The 20241-nt window shown below is 39.9% G+C and overlaps 1 protein-coding gene across 4 annotated transcripts in view; it reads left to right on the top strand.

The window, feature by feature from the left end:
* Positions 1 to 19857, top strand: part of NKAIN4 (sodium/potassium transporting ATPase interacting 4) — a 117583-nt gene extending 97726 nt beyond the window's left edge. For 2 of the 4 annotated variants that reach the window (XM_020981563.2, XM_020981565.2), the window contains 3 exons: positions 12832 to 12892; positions 17126 to 17210; positions 19068 to 19857. In XM_020981563.2, coding sequence (XP_020837222.1) covers positions 12832 to 12892; positions 17126 to 17210; positions 19068 to 19077 — 156 coding nt within the window. In that variant the 3' untranslated portion in view covers positions 19078 to 19857. Of the gene's footprint in view, positions 1 to 12831; positions 12893 to 17125; positions 17215 to 19067 lie in introns of those variants that run through there. The other 2 variants (XM_020981566.2, XM_020981564.2) reach the window with 2 other exon arrangements.
* The last annotated feature ends 384 nt before the right edge of the window (positions 19858 to 20241 follow it).

The following is a 20241-nucleotide window of genomic DNA, read 5'->3' as shown; positions in this document are numbered from 1 at the left end:
GGAGAGAAGGAGTAGGGGTCTATGCTTAGCATGAAAATTAATATGCCTAAACCGGGATAAGAGTATAAGCTAATATGATACAATTGGAGATCTCCTGCTTATCCCTGAAATAACTATTGGTTTTCCTATATCCCTTTGTATTTCTGCCTTCAGCTGTCTCAGGTTTAGGCTCGATGCATATCAGCCTTCAAGCATCTCTTATTCTGGCATCAGAGGAATATTCTGAAAATGTTTTGATAATGATACAGAATGATTCAAAATCTTCTACATCTTTTCCCTAAGGCATGGGGTTTTCAGTTATTCAATAATATGTCATACTGGTAATGAGAGGAATAATAATACTTTGTGTTTGAATCATGCTTTTAAAAAAATCAAGTGCTTTGCATTCTTGATTTTATTGGCGTACTAGGTGACAAGTACTTGATATTATAATTAAGCCTATTTTGCAGATGGGGAAACTGATGCCCAGAATGGTTAACTTGCAACACAGTTGAATTGGAAGAGTGCTGTTTGTAGAATCAGGAGACCCAGGTCAAAATCCTACCTTAAATGCTAATAAGCTGTGTGACTCTGGACAGCAAATTTTACATCTCAGAGCCTTGTTTTCCATATCTGTAAAATAGAGGGACAACTCCTTGATCCACACTCTCTGTATCTGACAGGGTCATTATGAGGAAAGTGCTTTCTTTAAAAGTGATTTGCCTTTTAGACATAATGTGGTTGAGACGGATCACTGTTCTTTGGCCTCTCAGCACAGGCCTTTCCAGTTGTTTCTATCTTTCACCTTTCTTCGCTGAGAGAAATTGACTGAATAAATTACATTTCAGGGAGAAAAGGCTTTTTGTAAATTGAGGTTGTAGAGAAATCTGTACTCTTCGTATTTTAAGCAGGTTCATTTCTTCCTTTTCACCAAAAGCCAACAAAGTAGATCCTCTGGTCTGGCTGGTATGGTTCTGTTTGGATTCCAAGGTAACCAAGACCTAGTGTGCCCCATTCCAGATTCTGACCCTCTTGTCAGACTGGTCTATACTGTGAAGTCCCCAGGCCTGAGGATAGAAGACAAGGATCTCCAGAGCTTCTAGAGGTCAGTAACAGGCTGGATCATCTTATTTCATAAAGTGTCCACAAGAGGACCCCTAATGAGGAGCTCTTCAGTGCCAAATTAGAAACGTTATTTTGGGGGCAACCAGATGGTTCAGTGGATAGAGTACTGGCCCTGCAGTCAGGAGGACCTGAGTTCAAATCTAACCTCAGACACACAACACTTCCTAAGCTGTGTGACTCTGGGCAAGTCACTTAACCCCAATTGCCTCACACGCAAAATAAATAAGTAAATAAATAAAAACCAAAAAAAGGGGAAAAAATGTTCTTTTGGAATTCTGATTCTGGAATTCTCAGTTTCACCTTTTAGCCTTTAACAAAATGCCCTTAAAAACATTGAAAATTTTCTTTTAAACTTGGTTGCTAGCCTCTGCCTTCTCCCAGCCTTGCCTACTTCAGCACCATGCCAAGAAGCTCCAATATCAAGGCCAAAGGCAAGAATCAGGAAAGTTTAGGAAGTCCTGACACTGCCATTCCCAGTGGTGTTAGACCAGAAATAACAGGAACTCCAGAACAGAGCTTCATGTTGAAATAATAAGAAAAAAAAAGTGGCAAAGTTTGGGTTGGACACACTTGGCTTTTAGTTCTTTTTCTAGGTGCCCTGCCCTTCCTTCTTTGCCTCTTGAAATCCCGTCCAGTATCCATGATCTAGTTCTGATGTCATATCTTCCATGAAATATTCCTTTATTTCCAACTACAACCTTCCTCCTTCCTCCTCCCTCTCTCTTCACTGCAATTCTTTCCCTCTTGGGAACTCCTGTAACACTTTGAGTAATAGTAAGTAGTATAGTAGAGCTAGAAAGGGGCTTTTGAGGTCATGGAGTTCAACACTTTCAATTTAAAGAGGAAGAATCTGAGGCCCAGAGAAGAAAATTGTGACTTACCCAGGGTCACATTAATCATTAATGAAAGATATGAGACTATAACCAATACCTCTTCAATCTTAATCCTGTACTCTTTTCATAATAGCCAAGGCTCTCTAATGAATTTATTATATCTTATTTTATACTACGATTATAACTTCTTTCTTTCTCTCTCCCTCTTTCTTTCTCTCTCTCTTTCTTTCTCTTTCTTTCTCTCTTTCTTTCTTTCTTTCTTTCTTTCTTTCTTTCTTTCTTTCTTTCTTTCTTTCTTTCTTTCTTTCTTTCTTTCTTTCTTTCTTTCTTTCTTTCTTTCTTTCTTTCTTCCTTCCTTTCTTTCTTTCTCCTCTTTCTTCTCTTTCTCCTTCTTCCTTTCTGCAATTGGGGTTGTGACTTGCCCAGAGTCACAGCTGGTAAGTGTCGCCACCTAGCTGCCCCTATACTATGATTATTTTCATGTTTTGTCACCCTACTAGCTTAAAAACTCCTTGAAGGCAAGAACCTTTTGATCCCTGTATACCTCCAGTGCCTAATATATATAGGCATGTAATATTTGTTGAATGAATAAATGCCCTTCTTTAAGGTGCCCTGGGTTCCTGTACAGCAGAGAAACCACTGGAGTATTTCAGCAGTCTCATAAAAAAAAGTCTATTTGATTCATGTAAAATGTCCCGTGGAGGGCCATTTACAGAAGATAAAGTGGAAGATGTAAAAGCCCTAGTCAAGATTATCCCGGTTTTCTTGGCTTTGATACCTTACTGGACAGTATATTTTCAAATGCAGACGACATATGTTTTGCAGAGTCTTCATTTGAAAATCCCAGAAATTTCAAGTATCACAACCACTCCACATATGTTTCCAGCAGCCTGGTTGACTATGTTCAATGCATTGCTGAACCTGGTCCTTATACCTGTAAAGGTATATAAAGATCCTATTTTGAAGAGAAATGGTTTGCTGCCGTCATCTTTAAGAAGGATTGCAGTTGGCATGTTCTTTGTCATGTGCTCAGCATTAGCTGCAGGAATTTTAGAGAATAAAAGACTGGACATTGTAAAGGAGAAAACAATCAGATAATTGAAAATGTCACCTAGCATGCTGCTGATTTGCTAATTTGGTGGCAGGTTCTACAGTATGTGTTGATTGGAATGAGTGAAATATTTGCAAGTATAGCAGGGCTGGAATTTGCATATTCAGCTGCTCCAAAATCTATGCAGAGTGCCATAATGGGATTATTCTTTTGTATTTAAACAATCATTGCATTTAGAGCTGAAGGGAACGTTAGATATCATCTTTTCTTACCCTTTCATTTTATGGATAAGGAAACCAAAGCTCAAAGTTAAATGTCTTGCCCAAGAACAAGTAGCAGAACCAGAATTCCAGCCTGTCTTTTGACTCCAAAGCCTGTGCCTTTTACTTTGTGCCAAGCTGGGAATGGCGAGCAGTATGCAAAGTACTCATTTGCTCTCCACTATATTTCATTCATAATGCACACAAGTCAAGATTCAATGTGTGTCCTAGGAGTCCACTTTCTCCCAGAGGTGATGGCTTTAATTATAGCTGAACTCTACCCACAAGAAAATGCTGCTTGCATTCTTATATGTTCTCATCTCCTTCCCTTCTTTGTTCATCTGAGAGAAGACTTGGCTGAGCTCAAAGGATAATGTAACCTTTCTTGAAGAAAATGAAAGAACATCACTGAGTAAACAGTGATTTACTGTTGATGAAAGGCCTTATCATATTGTGAGTTATGAAGTTGGAGGTCAGTACATTTTAAACCCTGGGCAGAGGAACATAGGAACATCAGCTAAAAAGTAAGCTGTGTGTACACACACACACACACACACACACACAACAAAATTATGGGATTTAGATCTGAGACGAAACATAGAGATCATCTAGTCTAACCCTTACATTTTACAGGTAAGGCTCAGAAAAGGGAAATTAGTTGACTATCTAGGTCACACAGCTAACAAATGGAGCCGTGATGAAAGCTGCAGTACCCTTAACTCTAAATCAGTGACTCTTGCCATTACGCTGTAAAGCTCTCTAGGAATGAATTGGACAGCAGTGGGTCCCTAAAGAAGTCTTTGTAAGATACTCAGAATTACTTAGTTGTTCTTAAATCCATTTATTTGTCTAGAGGAGATAATGATGATATAAACATGTGAGTAGTTCAGCAGTAGAGTTCAGCAGTAGAGTTCAGGATGAAGCCAGGTAGTCTGAGGGGGCTGGGATCAGAAAGCTCAGCCTAACTGTCCCTGATGCTAGATTTCAACCAGTTCTTATGGCTCAGGAGTGGAGTCAATCTGAGAGCTTCCCCTGTGCACAGAGCATTCATGAATAGTGATGTCTAGTGCCATTCTTAACAGTATCACCAATATTCTCCAGATTTGACTCTCCTTTCTGCCTCACCTATGTGTCCAGTTACCAAATGCTGTTATTTATACCTCTGCAATGTATTTCTTATTGTCTCCTTCCTCAAATTCCACCCTACTTCCTGCTCTTATTTCTTCTTGCCTTCTAATTGGTTTCCCTGCCTCTGATCTCTTTCCTGCCTAATCCATTCTCTACACTGCTCCCTCTCCCCCAGATTTCCCCAATATACAGCTATGGTAATGTTACTCTTTTATTCAAAAACCTGCAATGGCTGCCTCTTGTCTGCCAAATAATGTCTAAAGTCTTGACTTTTGCATTCAAGGTTCTCCACAAACAGTTTCAACTCACCTTCTCAGTCTTATCTACCATACTATTGTCCTTCACATACTCTATATTCAAGACAAGTTAGATTAATCTCTGAAGCAACTAGGTGGCATAGTGGATGGAGTGTTGAACTTAGAATCAGGAAGACCTGAGTTCAAATACTGCTTAAGATATTACTGACTATGGGTAACTCACTTAAGCTGTTTGTCTCAGTTTCCTCATCTAAAAAATGGGGATAATAATAGCACCTGCCTCACAAGATTACTGTGACAATCAAATGAGATAATGTATTTAAAGTGTTTTGCACACCTTAAAGCACTATATAAATGCTTATCACCATCATCATCATCATCATCATTATCTCTCTTCTCAATTTATCCCTTTCCAATTCATGCCTTTACTTATACCTTCTCCTCCTTACCTGAAATGGACTCTTTTCCCCCACTTCAGTCTGTTGAAGGCCCTGCCTAATTTCAAAGACCAATTCAGATGCCACTATCTCCATGAACCCTTCTATAACCCTTTCCCCGTCAGGTGAAAGTGAGTTTTCTTCCCTCAAATTTCTGAAAGCACTTTGTTCGACCTCTCTTTTGCACATATCTTCTATCACAGTTACTCATGTACTTTTCATTCTTTCAACAAACATTTATTAAGCACCTTCTGTGTGTTAGGCACTGCTAAATATTGGGAACATAAAAGACAAAAACAGTCTCTTCCTTTAAGGAATGTATGCTTTACTGAGGAATTAACATACATGCTGACAAGTAAACTAAGAAAAATTGTGGGGGGATACTTATAACTGGGGAAATTAGGGAAAGTTTCATGTAGGAAGTAACATGTACTCAGCTTTGAAAGAACCTAGGGATTCTTAAAGGCCAGATTAAGGAGAAAGTGCAATTGAGATATGAGGGCATGACCCAGGGTGCAGGAAATGAAATACTATGTACAAATGGCAGCAAGTAGAGGATATATCTTACTTTGTAAACCTGGATGAATTTTCAGAAACATGGTGGTCATCCTGACAGAAATATGAAAGCTGGGAAGGTTGGTGACATTGGGAAGTAGGGAAAGATAATGAGTTCTGTTCTGAAACTGTTGAATTTGAGATAACTTTGGAGTATTCAGGTAGAAATGTCTAATAATTAGGTGATGATATGGGACCAGAGCTCTGGGTAGAGACTGATGCTGACTATAGAGATCTGTGAATCATCTGCATGACAATGATTATTGAACCAAAAGGATATGATGAGATCCCCAAGAAGGAGAGGGATTAGAGAAAGAAGAGAAAAAGACTCTGAACAGGACCTTGGGGGATACTCAAGAGTGGAGTCAGAATATAGATGATGATTCAACAAAAGAGATTGAGGAGTAACCTGACACATAAGAGAAGAACTAAGAGAGACTGGTGTCACAAAAACCAGAGAGGAGTGGGTATCCAGGAGGGGAGGGAAATCAACTATTTCAAATATTGTAGAAATTTTTTTTAAAGGATAAGTACTGAGAAAAGACCATCGGATTGGTCATTTTGAGATCATTGGTAATTCTCAATATAGTAGTTTCAGTTCTCTTACTCCCCATCAAAGTGAGAACAGGGTCTATGCCATACCTTTTTTATCTTAATCTCCCAGCGCAGGGCCTATTCTCTCTCTTTTTTTTGTTTAAAGATATTTTTTAAATTTATTTTATTTATTTTGATTTATCAACAATCACTTCCATATGCTTTTAAGTTTAAAATTTTTCTTCCTCTTCCTCCCCACCACCCTCCCTAAGACAGGGCACAATCTGACATAGGCTATACATTTACATTCCTATTAAAACATATTTTCACATTAGTGAAGTTGTAAAAAAATTAAAACCAATAGGAGGAACCATCAGAAAGAGGAAACAAAACTCAACAGAGAAAAAAAGATAGATTCAACTTTCACAGTTATGATTACTATCTGTGTCTTTTTCTCCATCCTTTTTCCCCGTTTATGCTTTTCTTTCTCCTTCTCCTTTCCCCCTCACTAGTGTTTTGCTTTTCACCCTCCTTCAGTCTCTCCTCCCTTCTATTATCCCTTTCTCTTTTCTTCCCCTTTGCCCTTACTGCTTCTTCCCTCCCTTCTATCCCCCCTCCCTTTTCTTTCCCCTTTTCCCTCCTACTGCCTATAGGGCAAGTTAGATTTCTAAACCTGATTATGTTATTCCCTTCTTGAGCCAAATCTGATGAGAGTAAGGTTCAAACAATGCTCACCCCCCTCCCTTCTTTCCCTCTGCTGTAATAGGATTTTCTGTCTTTTCCTGTAATGTAATTTACCCTTGTCTGCCTCCTCCTTTCTCAGTACATTTTCTAAGATCAGACTAATCCACTTACTTGGATCCATTTAACCCACTTGATTAGATTTTTTTTTATCATTACATGAAAGTCAACTAATATCCACCCCCTTTATATATATTCCTTTAACATGGTGTAATAACAATAGTGATGTAAACAGTTCGCCCTTATGAACAACATTTTATATCTTTCTGTCCCATTTACCTTTTTATGTCTTTCTTGAATCTTGTACTTGAAGATCAAATTTTTTGTTGAGCTCTGGTCTTTTTATCAGGAAGGTTTGGAAGTCCCCTATTTTGTTGAATATCCATCTCTCCCTTGAAAAATCATGCTCATTTTTGCTGGGTAGTTGATCCTTGGCTGCGATCCAAGCTCCTTTGCCTTGTGGAATATCATGTTCCATGCCCTGCGGTCTTTTAATGTAGAAGCTGCAAGGTCCTGTGTAATCCTGACTGTGGTTCCATGATATTTAAATTGTTTCTTTCTGGCTGCTTGCAGCACCTTCTCTTTCATCTGGTAATTTTGGAATTTTGCTATTATATTCCTTGGTGTCTTCAATTTTGGGATCTCTTTCAGGTGGTGAGCGGTGTATTCTTTCTATGGTTATTTTACCTTCTGGTTCTAAGACTTCCAGGCAGTTTTCCTTCATGATTTCCTGAAAGATACTGTCCAGGATCTTTTTTTCATCATGATTTTCAGGTAGTCCAATGATTTTTAAATTGTCTCTCCTGGATCGATTTTCCAGGTCGGTTGTTTTACCGATGAGGTAGCTTAATTATTCAGTTATTCTTTGAACAATGTTGCTGTTACTTTATACAACATTCTCATAGTTCTGCTAATTTTACTCTCCATTATTTCATACAAGTCTTCCCATGTTTTTCTAAAGCCAACCTGCTCATTATTTCTTACAGAACAGTAGTATTCCATCACAATCATATACCACAACTAATTCAGCCATTCCCCAATTGATGGGCATGCCTTCATTTTCTAATTCTTTGCCACTACAAAGAGAGCTGCTATAAATATTTTAGAACATATTGGTTCTTTTTCTTTTTCCCTGATCACCTTGGGAAACAGACCTAATAATGGTATTACTGGACCAAAGGGTATATCCAGGTTTTATAACTCTTTGGGCAATATTTCAAAGTGCTCTCCAAAATGACTGGGTCAGTTCACAATTCCACCAGCAGTGTATTAAGTCCCAATTTTTCCATATCCACTCCAGCATTTGTAATTTTTCCCTTCTTTCATTTTAGTCAATCTGATGGGTGTGAGATGGTATCTCAGGGTTGTTTTAATTTGCATTTCTCTAATCAATAATGATTTAGAGTATTTTTATATGACTATATATAATTTTGAATTCTTCTTCTAAAAACTGTCTCTTCATATCCTTTGACCATTTATCAATATCTTATACATTTGACTCAGTTCTCTATATTTATTATATACTTTAAAAGAAAAGCAAGCTATATGTAGAGACCTACAATTTAATGTACAATCCTCTCTTTCTGTTCTACTAAAGCAAAATTGGTGTTTGTCAAATTCAGAATAAAAATAAAAACCAGTAAAATAATTTTGAGAAAAATTCTTTGGAAATAAAGAAAGAATAAATGAAAATATATGCAAATGAGACATTGACTCTGGATATATTGTTTAAGGGTTTTTTTCCTAGTATATAATTCTACCAGCATAGCTTGTTGCTTCATCTTGGTCAAGAAATTCTAGGGCACATCTTTAAAGCCTCTCAGGTTGTATTTCTGGGGACAGTTACTGTCAGGGTAGCTATACAGATCCCTCCTTTGGGGGAGATTGGAGTGGACAGGCTGTAAGGTCCCTTTCAGCTCTGAAAGTCTCTGATTTTGAAAGGCTAATTCTCTAACCACATGAAAAAAAACAACAAAGATATTTGTAGATCTGAGTCATAATATAAGCAATGAGACTTATAGAAGACAAGAGCAGAGGTATCTATATGAATGAAACCTCATAAAAGCCACAGGTCCAACTCCCAACAACTCTAGTTTCTGCCTGTTGGTCTACCAATTTAATTGCTTGGGCACAACAAGATGGCATCTTAAGAGTTAAGGCTTTATCTGCTCCCATGGCTTTTGAATTAACATGGAGACTCCACACAGTGCAGTAGCCAGTTTCCCTCTCACCAGAGATGACTACAAATGAGTTAATGTGTTATTTTGAGATCTTCAGAGTTGAAAGAGACTTTGCTAAAGTACTATGCTTTATTGGGACTAACTCTGGGTTGAGATTTCCATATACTTAGGAATAAGAACATCTTCTTTCCTGGTATTTAATACTACAGTATAATTGCCTAGAGGTAACATGACATAGTGGATAAAAGACTGCACTGTGAGTTAGCAAGTCCTGCCTCTAATACATACTGGCTGGTTGACCCTGGCCAGTCACTTATCTCTCACTATACTAGGCAAATATATCTAAGACTATCATAGGTTGTAGAACAGTTGCCAGTATAATTGATAGAAGTTTCTTTACCAGGATTTCACCATACAAAAGAAATCATAAGTCTAAACCCAAACATGCATATATATGGTACAGCACTTTATAGTTACATAGCATTTTCTCATATATTGTCTCTCATTAGTCTCAAACTTCTGATGAAAGCAAGGTAGATAGCTATGACATGGCAAGATTAATGAGGAAGCTAGTTCAGGGTGATGAAGATACTTGAGCAGTCATATAGCTAGTGAGTGGTAAGTTTAGGGCATGAACCAGGTTTTCTGGCGCAGTGCTTTTCTACTATACCATGTCACCCCTGGGAAGAATAATTTATTTTTTTTTTAAACAAATCTGTTTTAAAATTTTTAGTTTCAAATTCTCACCCTACTTGCAGCATCACCCTCACCCACTGAGAAAGCAAGCAACACAACACCCATTTATCATAGTTCCATATTAGTCATGTTGTGAAAAAAGCAAGAAACATAGAGTGAAGAAATATTCAATCTATACTCAAGAGTTTATCCATTTTCTCTCTAGAGGTGGTTAGCAATTTCTATCATGAGTCCTTTGGATTTGTTGTGGATCACTGTATTGATTAGAGCCATTTACAGTTGATTATGGTTACAATATTGCTGTTACTTTGTACAATATTCTGGTTCTTCTCAGTTCACTTTGCATCAGTTAATAGAAGTCTTCCCAGGTTTTTCTTTTCTTTCTTTCTTTTTTTTTGCTAGGCAATAGGGTTAAGTGAATTGCCCAGGGTCACACATCTAGTAAGCGTCAAGAGTCTGAGACCAGATTTGAACTCAGATCCTCCTCACTCCAGGGCTGGTGCTCTATCCACTTGGCCACCTAGCTGCCCCCATTTCCCAGGTTTTTCTGAAGCCATTCCCTTTGTTGTTTCTTACAGCACAATAGGAAGAAGAATTTCCTTAATGACAGTTTGATAAATGGAAATCACAATTAATAAGCCAAATATTTTCTGAGCAGTTATTTTCAGGGGTTTGTGCAGGATGCTAAAAAGTATAAGACTCAGTTTCATCCCTCGGGGAGCTCATAATCTATAGAATCACATAAAAATGGAGCTGGAGATTATTTGGCCTAACTTCTTCATTTTACAGATGAGGAAACTGAGGCCTGTGAAGGAGAACGACTCGCACATAGTCACACATGATAAGAGGCAGAACAGAATTCAAACCCAGGTCTTCTGGCTTCAAGTCTAGGGCTCATTCCACTGAGAGAATATGTGACCTTACATGATTAATTAAATGCCAATTGGTAGGCAAAGAAACTATATGAACTAAAAGTTCAGAGAAGAAAAGAGAACTATAGGTTAGAACAATTTGGAAGATTTCCCAGGGAATATGGGCTGTGGAGAGTGGTTAAGATTTGTCTCAGCAGAACGTAGGAGGGATGGTGTGAGAGAAGGCATAGTTGCTAGAAAACACATTTTGTTCAGAAGAACAGTGAAAAAACCTGGTAGCTGGAGTGGAGGAAAAGTTGAATTCTTCTCAAAAGTGTCACTTGTCACTGGGAAAATAAATCGTTATTTAGCTGCTTGTGTAGTGGTAAAAATTAAATGTCTTCCTTTAGTGCCATGGCCAGCTCCCAGTCAATTACATCCTTTGGTCATCCTTAGAACTCAAGTCAAAGTCCTAGTCTTATTGGGAGTTTCCTACTAGCAAAGCACTACCACAAGAAATGGAAAATTTATTGGTGTGACTTTTGTAATTTGTCTTAAATAGAAATGCTTTGGGTCCTCCTGCCTTGGCATAATTAAAGCATTTTATAGGATTACCAGACAAATATAGCTTTGAGTAGGATTTTAGCTTTTGATGTTGCCACCTGCCAGGAAAATGATTTGAATATGGCATATCCACATGGACTCCAGCTTGTTGAGGTGGGATTATAAAAAGGAATCTTTATTGTTCCCTATGCTAGGAGCTGCTTAGAGACCAACAGAGCAGTATCAGTAACCCTGGCCATTGCCATCTTTCATGTTACTTGAGAAGTTCAGAAGAAATGCAAGGTTTTAATTCAACTTTTCTCAAAATGCATTTGTATAAGACTTTTCTTCCCTAGGGAGAGTTGCCAAACACATGCATGGCTTAGAGTCCCTCAGTAGAAATCTCATTAGCTTGCTTTTGTTGTAGCTATGATGTATTTTTCTGTCATATTATAAATGAATGACCCTGTTTCCTGGGCCTCTCCATGTATCATCCTGTCCTCTCTGGAAATGAATCATTGTTGGTTGTATTCTAATTCTTGCTAAAGAGGATTGAGTTTACTGTGGGAAATGAGCAGTCCTGTTACATGATAACTTTAATAATATTGTTAGTGTTGCCTCAAATCAAGGAAAATGAGCTGTTACTTATAGCTTCCACTGAAACGTGGAAGAAGGACTGAGTCACCTGAGTGGGGAAAAGGGAAGCCTGGCTTGATGTGATCTGTTTGACGATAAAAATTCTGATTAGAACTTGAGAGCCAATGGAATTCTTTAGAAAGGCAAGGGTGCTCAGTCACTACTTCCTTCTGATGGTGCCTTAACTTTGAGTTGTTCAGGTCTGGTTCTGTTTGGAGAAGTGGCTTCCTTTCAGCCAAGCTTTATTCCCCAGCCCAGAGAGAAATCAGGACTTTTCCTAAATAGAACTCAGAAGCTCTTTGGTCAGAACCATTTGCCCAAAGCTTAACCCAATTGTAAAAGTATCTAGTGACTTTAGGCAATATTGGCAGCCAGTCTACATCAGTCCAGACATGAGCGAGTTGATGAATTTGAGTATTCTTGCTGCCTGTGCTGTGTGATTTAGTACTTAAAGCCAACACTTCCATCTATTGGTCTGAATTAACCAATTTGGGTCAAATGGTGTCAGAATTCACTGGAATACTTCTGAACTCTTACTTTGCTTTGAGTAAGTATGGGATGCATCAGAGTTCTACCTACAATCTGAAGATGATGACTAGAAATGGAAGATCTTCAGCTTCCAGGGTGGCCCTCAGTGGCCAAAGAAGAGATATTGCTTAGAGAGGAAAGAGATAGTAACCACTCTATTATTAAATCCCCAGGTTTTCCTTTCCAACAGCCAGGTTATAAATTTCCAGTTTTAATTTGTCATTGCACTTCCTGGTCAGCCTTTCTCTGTATAACTTTTTTCTCTGTGTGTGTGTGTGTGTGTGTGTGTGTGTGTGCTCTCCTGTTTTACTTTGGCTCTGGTCCTTTCACTAAGCTCACTTTGCCATATTCTTCCTCTGGCACAGAGCTGGCATATGGCATTGAACCACTGAAACCTCACCAAGAGGTGGTAGAGTTTCACATTATCTGATCATGTAAGTACATGTTCCTGAAATAAAACCAAATTGCTTCTCACTTTCCCCCTTCTTTTCTTGTAGTTGGTGGGCTTTGTATATGCCTGTTACGTGGTCAGTGTCTTCACAGAGGAAGAAGATAGCTGTAAGTATTCATCTAAAGATTCTTAAGCAGTGGTTTTGATAACAATACATTTCTGAAGGCACCACATCCCATAGTCCCATAGAAAGCTTAAGTGAGAGGAAGGGACAGAAGATATGAGAAGAATGAAAAAAAAAACAGGGAAGAGAGGAAGAATAGCAGAAATGGTAAGGAAAGAGAAGAAGAAGAAGAAATGGGGAAGGAGAGAAGGGAGAACAGAAGAATCAGGAAAGAGAAAGAAGAATACAGGAATTGGAGGTATGAAGGAGGGGAGGGCAGATTGAAGAAAGATGAAGGAAGGAATTGAGAAGAAAGAAAGGGTAGAAGGTAGGAGAGGAAAAGAAGAGGAGAAAAGGGGAGGAAAGGGGAAGAGGATAGGAAATGAGGAGAGGAAAGAAGGGACAGGGGCATATGAGAGGAAGGGAAAGAGGGAAAGAAGAGTTTAGGGCAGGGAAAGAGAGAGGTCAAGGAAGGAAAGGAAGGAGAGGGGAAGAAGGAGATTAAATAGTAGAGAGGAAGAAGTGGGGAGGTGAGAGAAGAGGGAGGAGATGAGATGGGAAGGAGAGTATAGGAGAAGAAGAGAGAAAGGGAGAAGGATTAGAGGAAGAAAAATGTAAGGGGGAGGAGAAGGGGAGGAAAGGAGGTAAGAGGGGGAAGAGAAGAGGAAGAAAGGAAATCCTAATTATGAGGGGAAGGAAAGGAGAGGAGAGACAGAGAAAAGAGGGGTGGATATAGAAAGGGGAAAGACGGGAGAGAAAAATAGTATTTTTCTATCTTTATTTTGCAGTGTTGCCAGCACCTATTAGCATAGCTTAGATCTGACAATGGAAGTCTAAGCACTGAGAATTCTTTTCCTCTCCCCTGAACCTAACTTTTCCTGTTATGCAAAAGCTGGTATTTGGTCGCTTCTGCTAACTAAAAAGTATAAAAGAGACAAATAACCATTTGAATTGAGAATCAGAGAGAACCCTTGGCCACTTGCATTTAAAATGAGGAGGAAGCTTCAAAGGTTGTGGGTGTTCACTGAGAAGGGAGCTCACCTCGTTCTCCAGGTGAGAAGCAGATGGCATTCAGGCACTAGCGGTAGGGAAATTGTTATTCTTACTCAGAATCATAGATTTTTCAGTTTTCCAGTAGAGTCCTATCAGGGCCACAGTGCTCACCAAAAATAATAGGGTAGCCAAATGACAGGCAACAAGAATTCATAAAACATAAATATGTCTTGTTTACATGCCTTAGCATGTATGGTATGAGGGCTTCCATTACCTTTGTCAGCTCTCCCCTACGTCAAGCATACATGACTAGATATGTAGGTGAAAAAATAAAGGCTGCCTGCTCAGCATTTCCTTAGGCATCAAATAAAGGGTGAGGGCCAGGGGGTGGCTGATGGAAACTCAGCAGGTGTGAAGGGACAGGAAGGAAACAACAGATGGATGGATGCTCTGTGGCCATATCAAGCTGTTTCCAAAGACTCATTTCCCTGAGTTTCCAGTGGAAAATGTCAAGAGACTCGGGAAGTTTAGAAGCTGCTCAAATTCCACCACTGTTTTCAGTAGGAGCTGAAAATCCTCATTCTTTGTATTTTTTTAAAAGCAGAATTACCATATAAAGCAGTCAGCTAGCAAGACCCAAGGAGAGAAAAATCACCAGTCTACCAGGGGTGGGGAACCTGAGGCCTTGAGGCCACATGTGGCCTTCTAGATCCTTGGGTGTGGCCTTTTGACTGAGTCCAAGTTTTACAGAACAAATCCTTTTATTAAGGGGATTTATTCTGTGAAGTTTAGATTCAATCAAAGGGCCACACTTGAGGACCTAGAGGGCCACATGTGGCTTTGAGGCCCCAGGTTACCCACTCCTGGTAAACAGATGGGTGCAGATGCTCATCTTGGACAATTGTCCACCGTATTTTTCATCTGTTTCGATGCTAATTGCAAAATAGAGTTGTTCCCTTCCCCTAATCAAAATCCTTTATGAGGATGCAGAGTGTGTGATGTTATGAGCCCTCTAGGTGGCATGGGGAGCACTAGCAGTGTGGTGGAAGGTTCTCTCCAGAAAGCAAAGCCAAATCAGCACTGACATTTTCCCTATACACTCTTGGCACCTGAACTTGTTTCATACTTTGGAGTTCTTCTCTGAAAGTACTAAGTCAGTGGAAAGAGCTTTGGACCTGGAGTAACAAGAAACCTGATTTCAAGTCTTGCCTCTGGTACATATTAGCTGTGGGAATCTGGGCAAGTACCTCAACTTCTATGAGACCATCATGTATAAAATGAGGACAGTGATATGGTAATACCTACTTCACAGGGTTATGGTGAGGCTCAAAGGAAATCATGTGTCATGAGTTTCATATTTAAAGTTCCAATGCACAGAAAAATGCCACCTTAGAAGTTTTATACAAGGGCCTTTGCCTCTCTATCTGTAATGTAACTCTTCACATTTACTTAGTATGAGAGATCCTGTTGCCAGTGAATGAAGTCTCTAGAAATCACGCAGATGCTGGGGAAGCTGAGACTGCTGGGGTGTTTCACCCCTGTCTCAGCCTCAGCTGGGGGATGCCAGGTTGAATAATTAACACTGACAAGCCATCAGTATTCTAGGCTTGCAGAAGGGGCTAGTCCTTTCACTGACCTGAAAAATTTGAGCAGCATTTTAATTTTCTCCTCTATTTGTGGTTTCTTTTAAATGCTCCTTTGATGTTGAGCATGTAGTAGTTCTAAGTGTTCAGGCAGATTCATCAGCAAGTAAGCAGGGATGGGGTTTTCACGAGATAGTGGATCAAGGGAATCCACTTGTGCCAGGAAGCAGGCATGAGGTTTTCATCAAGGGAACACCTAACAATGTAATAGTCATGTGAAATTGTCCATTAAAGAAAATCTCCCAAGGTTGAATTGAGAGCTTCACATCCATTTACAGCCACAAATTACCATTGTTGAGAGTGTGCATGTTAGTAGTGTCTACCATTGGAATTGTGGGCTGCATCCCTACCTGCAAATGAAGCAAGGCAGAAAGGTAGAACCAGGTCGTGCTAGGGTGGAACCACAGATGAAGCCTAATTGAGATAAGGTAACTTTAATGTTTTCCCTAACCCCCCCCCCCATACCCTAGGGGAATCCATCCTGGGCCACTGCTTAAATAATGCCCCAAGTCCTGTGAACTTCCCAGAGCTCAGAACAACCTGCAAAGGATGCTGGGAAGAATATCTCCTTTCTTGTTCCGCACCTTCCATTCCTCCTCATCAAGAGAGGCCAGGGAGCAGGTCTGGAGAAATTCACTCCAATCCCCATCCTTAGCCAAATCTGTTGCCAACTTCAAGGCACTATTCTGAAGATGCCCCAAAGCTTTAGGTTTCCCACACACATACTGCAGTTGATAGAACAACTTATCGTTTTTTTCCCTATAATGATGCTTATTGGGCTAAATGGAATGCTTGTCAATTAAGTGCATTGTTCCATCAGAGGAAACAAGGAAGTCTGCATTTTTGGATATATTTATTTTAAGAGACACTTTTAAAAATACAAAATAGCCTCAGGGTTCAAAGATATTAAATTTTCTCCACAAATATTACCGGCCTATTAGCATTTCAGACACAAATTAATCTTGGCTAAGCTTGCAAACACATCTGATATGTCTGTGTACCTTTGAGGAAAAACTGATGGCACAGCCAGGTGGTATGGTTCTCCCCATCTTCCCTCTGCAAGCAGCATCACTGGGGAACATCACTGTTCCTCTTTTTACATGGGGCTGATTGCCTACCAAAGTGATTAAAGGATGGAATCAAGAGCTAAGCACTAGAACCTTGGGTTGAGAAGACCTGGGCTCTATCTCTGTGACCTCTCTGGGCCTCAGTTTCCTTATTTGTAAAAACTTTTGGGTTAGAAAGGGCTAAGATCCCTTCTGGCTCTAAATCTGTGCTTCTGTGATCTTTCTTTGTTTTAATCTGTTTAAAAACATTCGAGTAGGAAGTCACCTGCTAAACCACTTCCATTCTAGAGAAAGTAGGCTTGCTGGAGTCCTGGAGTGGGTATGGTGCTTTGATTTCCCTGAGGCCGCCAGTGGCAGGGGGGGGAGGAAGGGGGAGCCAGGAATGTCCATTCCTGTCTATTGTAGAGGATCTCTCATGTCCATCTGTCATTACATGCTGCTGCTTCTGTTGGTTTGGTTTAGTTTCCTTTTTTTTTTTTAAACACCATCTGCCATGCTTTGGTTTTGTTTTATTTGGGTCTTAATTTCTTTCAGTTGATTTCATTGGTGGATTTGATCCATTTCCTCTCTACCATGTCAATGAAAAGCCCTCCAACCTATTGTTCAAGCAGACGTACCTGTAAGTATAGGCCCTAGAGGGAGAGACCCTCAAAGCCCTGATATTCCATGTATGTTCCCTCACAGTAGGACCTCTCCACTAGGGGCTTATTTATCTGGGATTTGACAGATGGAGGTCCTGGGACAGAGTTGACATTCTTTTATGGTAATGCCTCTATGCAGTGAATTAAATGCTTCAATTCTCATTGTCCTAAATACACACTATTTCTCCCCAGTGTTGTGTCCCTTTTAGCAGACAAAATTTTTGCTGTGCCTATAAGGCCTGATTCCTCCAGGCAAGCATTCATGCCCAGTCTCCTCCTACTATGTTACTGCCTTTGTTACTTTTCAATCCCCTGACCTCTACACTTCCTGTGAGAGCTTTGCGTGGACAATCCTTTGAATTAAGGAGTATGTTCTAATTGATATGGCCTAAAGCTGAGTTTGGTATCTTTCTCCATAAAGTTGTTGTTTTTTTTCTCTCTGAGGTCTTCAGGAGTCTAAAGTAGATATTTTTGATAGGGTTAGGGAACTCAAAGAAGTCTTTTTTTTTTGTGGATCTTATGCAATTGACCGTTCCCAGACCTCTTCATTAAAATTGGGCATTTGTCAAATTATCTTTGTAGAATTTCTGCAACAAAATTTATATCTCAACTTGGCTTCTTGTGTCATTAAAAACCTTCTTGTGCCATCTCTCTTCACCATCAGTTAATGTATGTGGTCCAAAAGCACTCTAAAACCAGATTTTAGTTATTTTTAGATTATCTGCTATTTTTATAATGGATAGTTACCCATTCTTTCATTATCAAGGAACACTGGAAGTTAGTGATGTTTCAGAAGGAATGTCTCATCAGATAGCACACTCCTGGGCTCTCAAGTAATAGAAAGAGCATTAACTTTGGCGTCAGAGGCCTTGGGTTTGAAACCCAGTTTTGCTGTTTATTCCACGTGTGATCTTGGGAAAGTCATTTAATTTCTCTAGACCTTATTTCTTTATATATATAAATGAGGGGGGGTTGAACTTTACTAGATGATATCTAAGATCTTTTCCTGTTGCAGATCTTACAAGTCTATGAAATTAAGCAGTGATCCATGGGATGGCTAGGTGGCACAGTGGAAAGAGCCCTGGGCTTGAAATCATGAAGACTCTTCTTCGTGAGTTCAAACCTGGCCTCAGACAGTTACTAGTTCATATACACTTAACTAGCTGTGTCACCCTACACAAGTCATTTAACCTTGTTTGCCTCAGTTCCTTATCTGTAAAATGAGCTGGAGAATAAAATGGCAAACCACTTCAGTGTCTTTGCCAAGAAAACCTCAAATGGGGTCACAAAGAGTCAGATATAACTGAAGCGATCGAACAATTAATTGCCTGTAGCCCAGTTGAATGAGAGATATTAGGTGATGCCAGAATGCACAGAGTGCTGGGCCTGGACTCAGGAGGACCTGAGTTCAAATCCAGCCTCAGATACTTACTAGCTGTGTGACTCTGGGCAAGTCACTTAACTGCTTTCTGCCTCAGTTTCCTTATCTGTAAAATTGGGATAATAAGAGCAACTGCTGTAAGGATCGAATGAGATAATAATTGTAAGGGGCTTAGCTCAGTACTTGGCATATGGTACCAAGTTAGCTTTTACTTGGGGGAAGGGCAGATTGATTTCCTTTATAGTCAGGGAGTCAACGGACTTTTTAAGCCCATTTCCTCTTCTTGACCACCATGGTACAATAGAATTCTTTGGAAAACCCTTTGAAAATTTGAAAATGAGAATCCAGTTACCCCTGACTCTTCTTTCATCTGGATAAAAAACTTTCCTTTGGAAAAGTTTTCTATTTGTGACCTGGGCCTTCCTAATCCCAGTTCTTCTCACTGTTCCCACAGGCCTTCATAAGTGAAGAAGAGGATGCCACACCGTGCTCAGTAAAGAAGGGTCCCTCCCTATCACATGGAGACCCTGGTCTGAAGAATTCATCTCATCTTACTCCTTAACACAATGAATGTACTGCATATGGCTGGGCCATTCCCGTTTTGAGTCTGAGCATCCCAGTGATCCTCATCCCTATCCCAAGTGTCCTAGGACCCTGGGCCTTTAACCTGCCTTGCCTCAGGCCTGGTTTTTAAAACTACAGCCTAGAAGGCCTCACCTCCTTCCCCCCACCTCCAACTCCTGCCCATCTGGGGCCTCCTGGCCCTCAGAGATAGGCATGGTCATGACCCAGCTGCAGATGCCTACTGTTTTTGTAATTTTCTTTAAGAAAAAAAGAAAAAACAAAAATCACACATGTATGTACTCACAGCTACTCCTACCCCATGGCTCATGTCACACTGGATGCTATTTGTCAGTGGAGCAGAGTTGGTGAACTTCGTATGTTGTATGTGATCCCTCCTGCTACTCCCAGACTCAGTTTGCCTTTGAGGTACAACAGGTCCCCCAGGCCTCTGTGATGACTTTGTTCAGTTCATTCCATGACCTCAGAGCCCTTGAGCTCTGAGCTAAAAGTGGAAGAGTTTGTCTATAGGAAGTGGGGTAGAGAAAGAGATGGCAGAGACAGGGGAGGAATATGTATATATATATATATAAAATATGTATGTACATACACACATGTTAATGGAATATCCTTCATGAGCCATGGTCATTGAGTGAACAATTAAATTTAATAATCATATGCCATTTCTCAACTCATTGCAGTTTTATTTATTTGAAAGCAAGTTGAACCTCTGGGGATACCTCTCTTGTGGAATGGCTTTTACTGGACACAAACATTCTCTCGTGGTCCACTGGTCAACATCAGGAACATATTAGTTAGCAAAATCATCAAGCAGTAAAGCTGTGGGCTGGGATTCAAGAGACCTTTCTCCCCAGGTTGGACTCTGTCACTAGCTTACTGTGCAGCTTTGGAGCAAGGCCTCTCTGGGCTTCATTTTTCCCATCTGTAAAATGTGTTGAACTAGAGGTCTACTTTTAAATCCATGACCCTATGATTAAATCACTGAGGTCCTTTCCAACTCTGAGATTTGGTGGTTCTGAGTCTATGAACTGACTATACATTTAGAC

The sequence above is a fragment of the Phascolarctos cinereus genome, unplaced genomic scaffold (assembly GCF_003287225.1).
Source record: "Phascolarctos cinereus isolate Bilbo 61053 unplaced genomic scaffold, phaCin_HiC Scaffold_2;HRSCAF=192, whole genome shotgun sequence".
Classification (NCBI taxonomy): Eukaryota; Metazoa; Chordata; class Mammalia; order Diprotodontia; family Phascolarctidae; genus Phascolarctos; species Phascolarctos cinereus.
The sequence above is the reverse complement of the archived record's forward strand: the minus strand, read 5'-3'. Positions and strand labels throughout refer to the sequence as shown.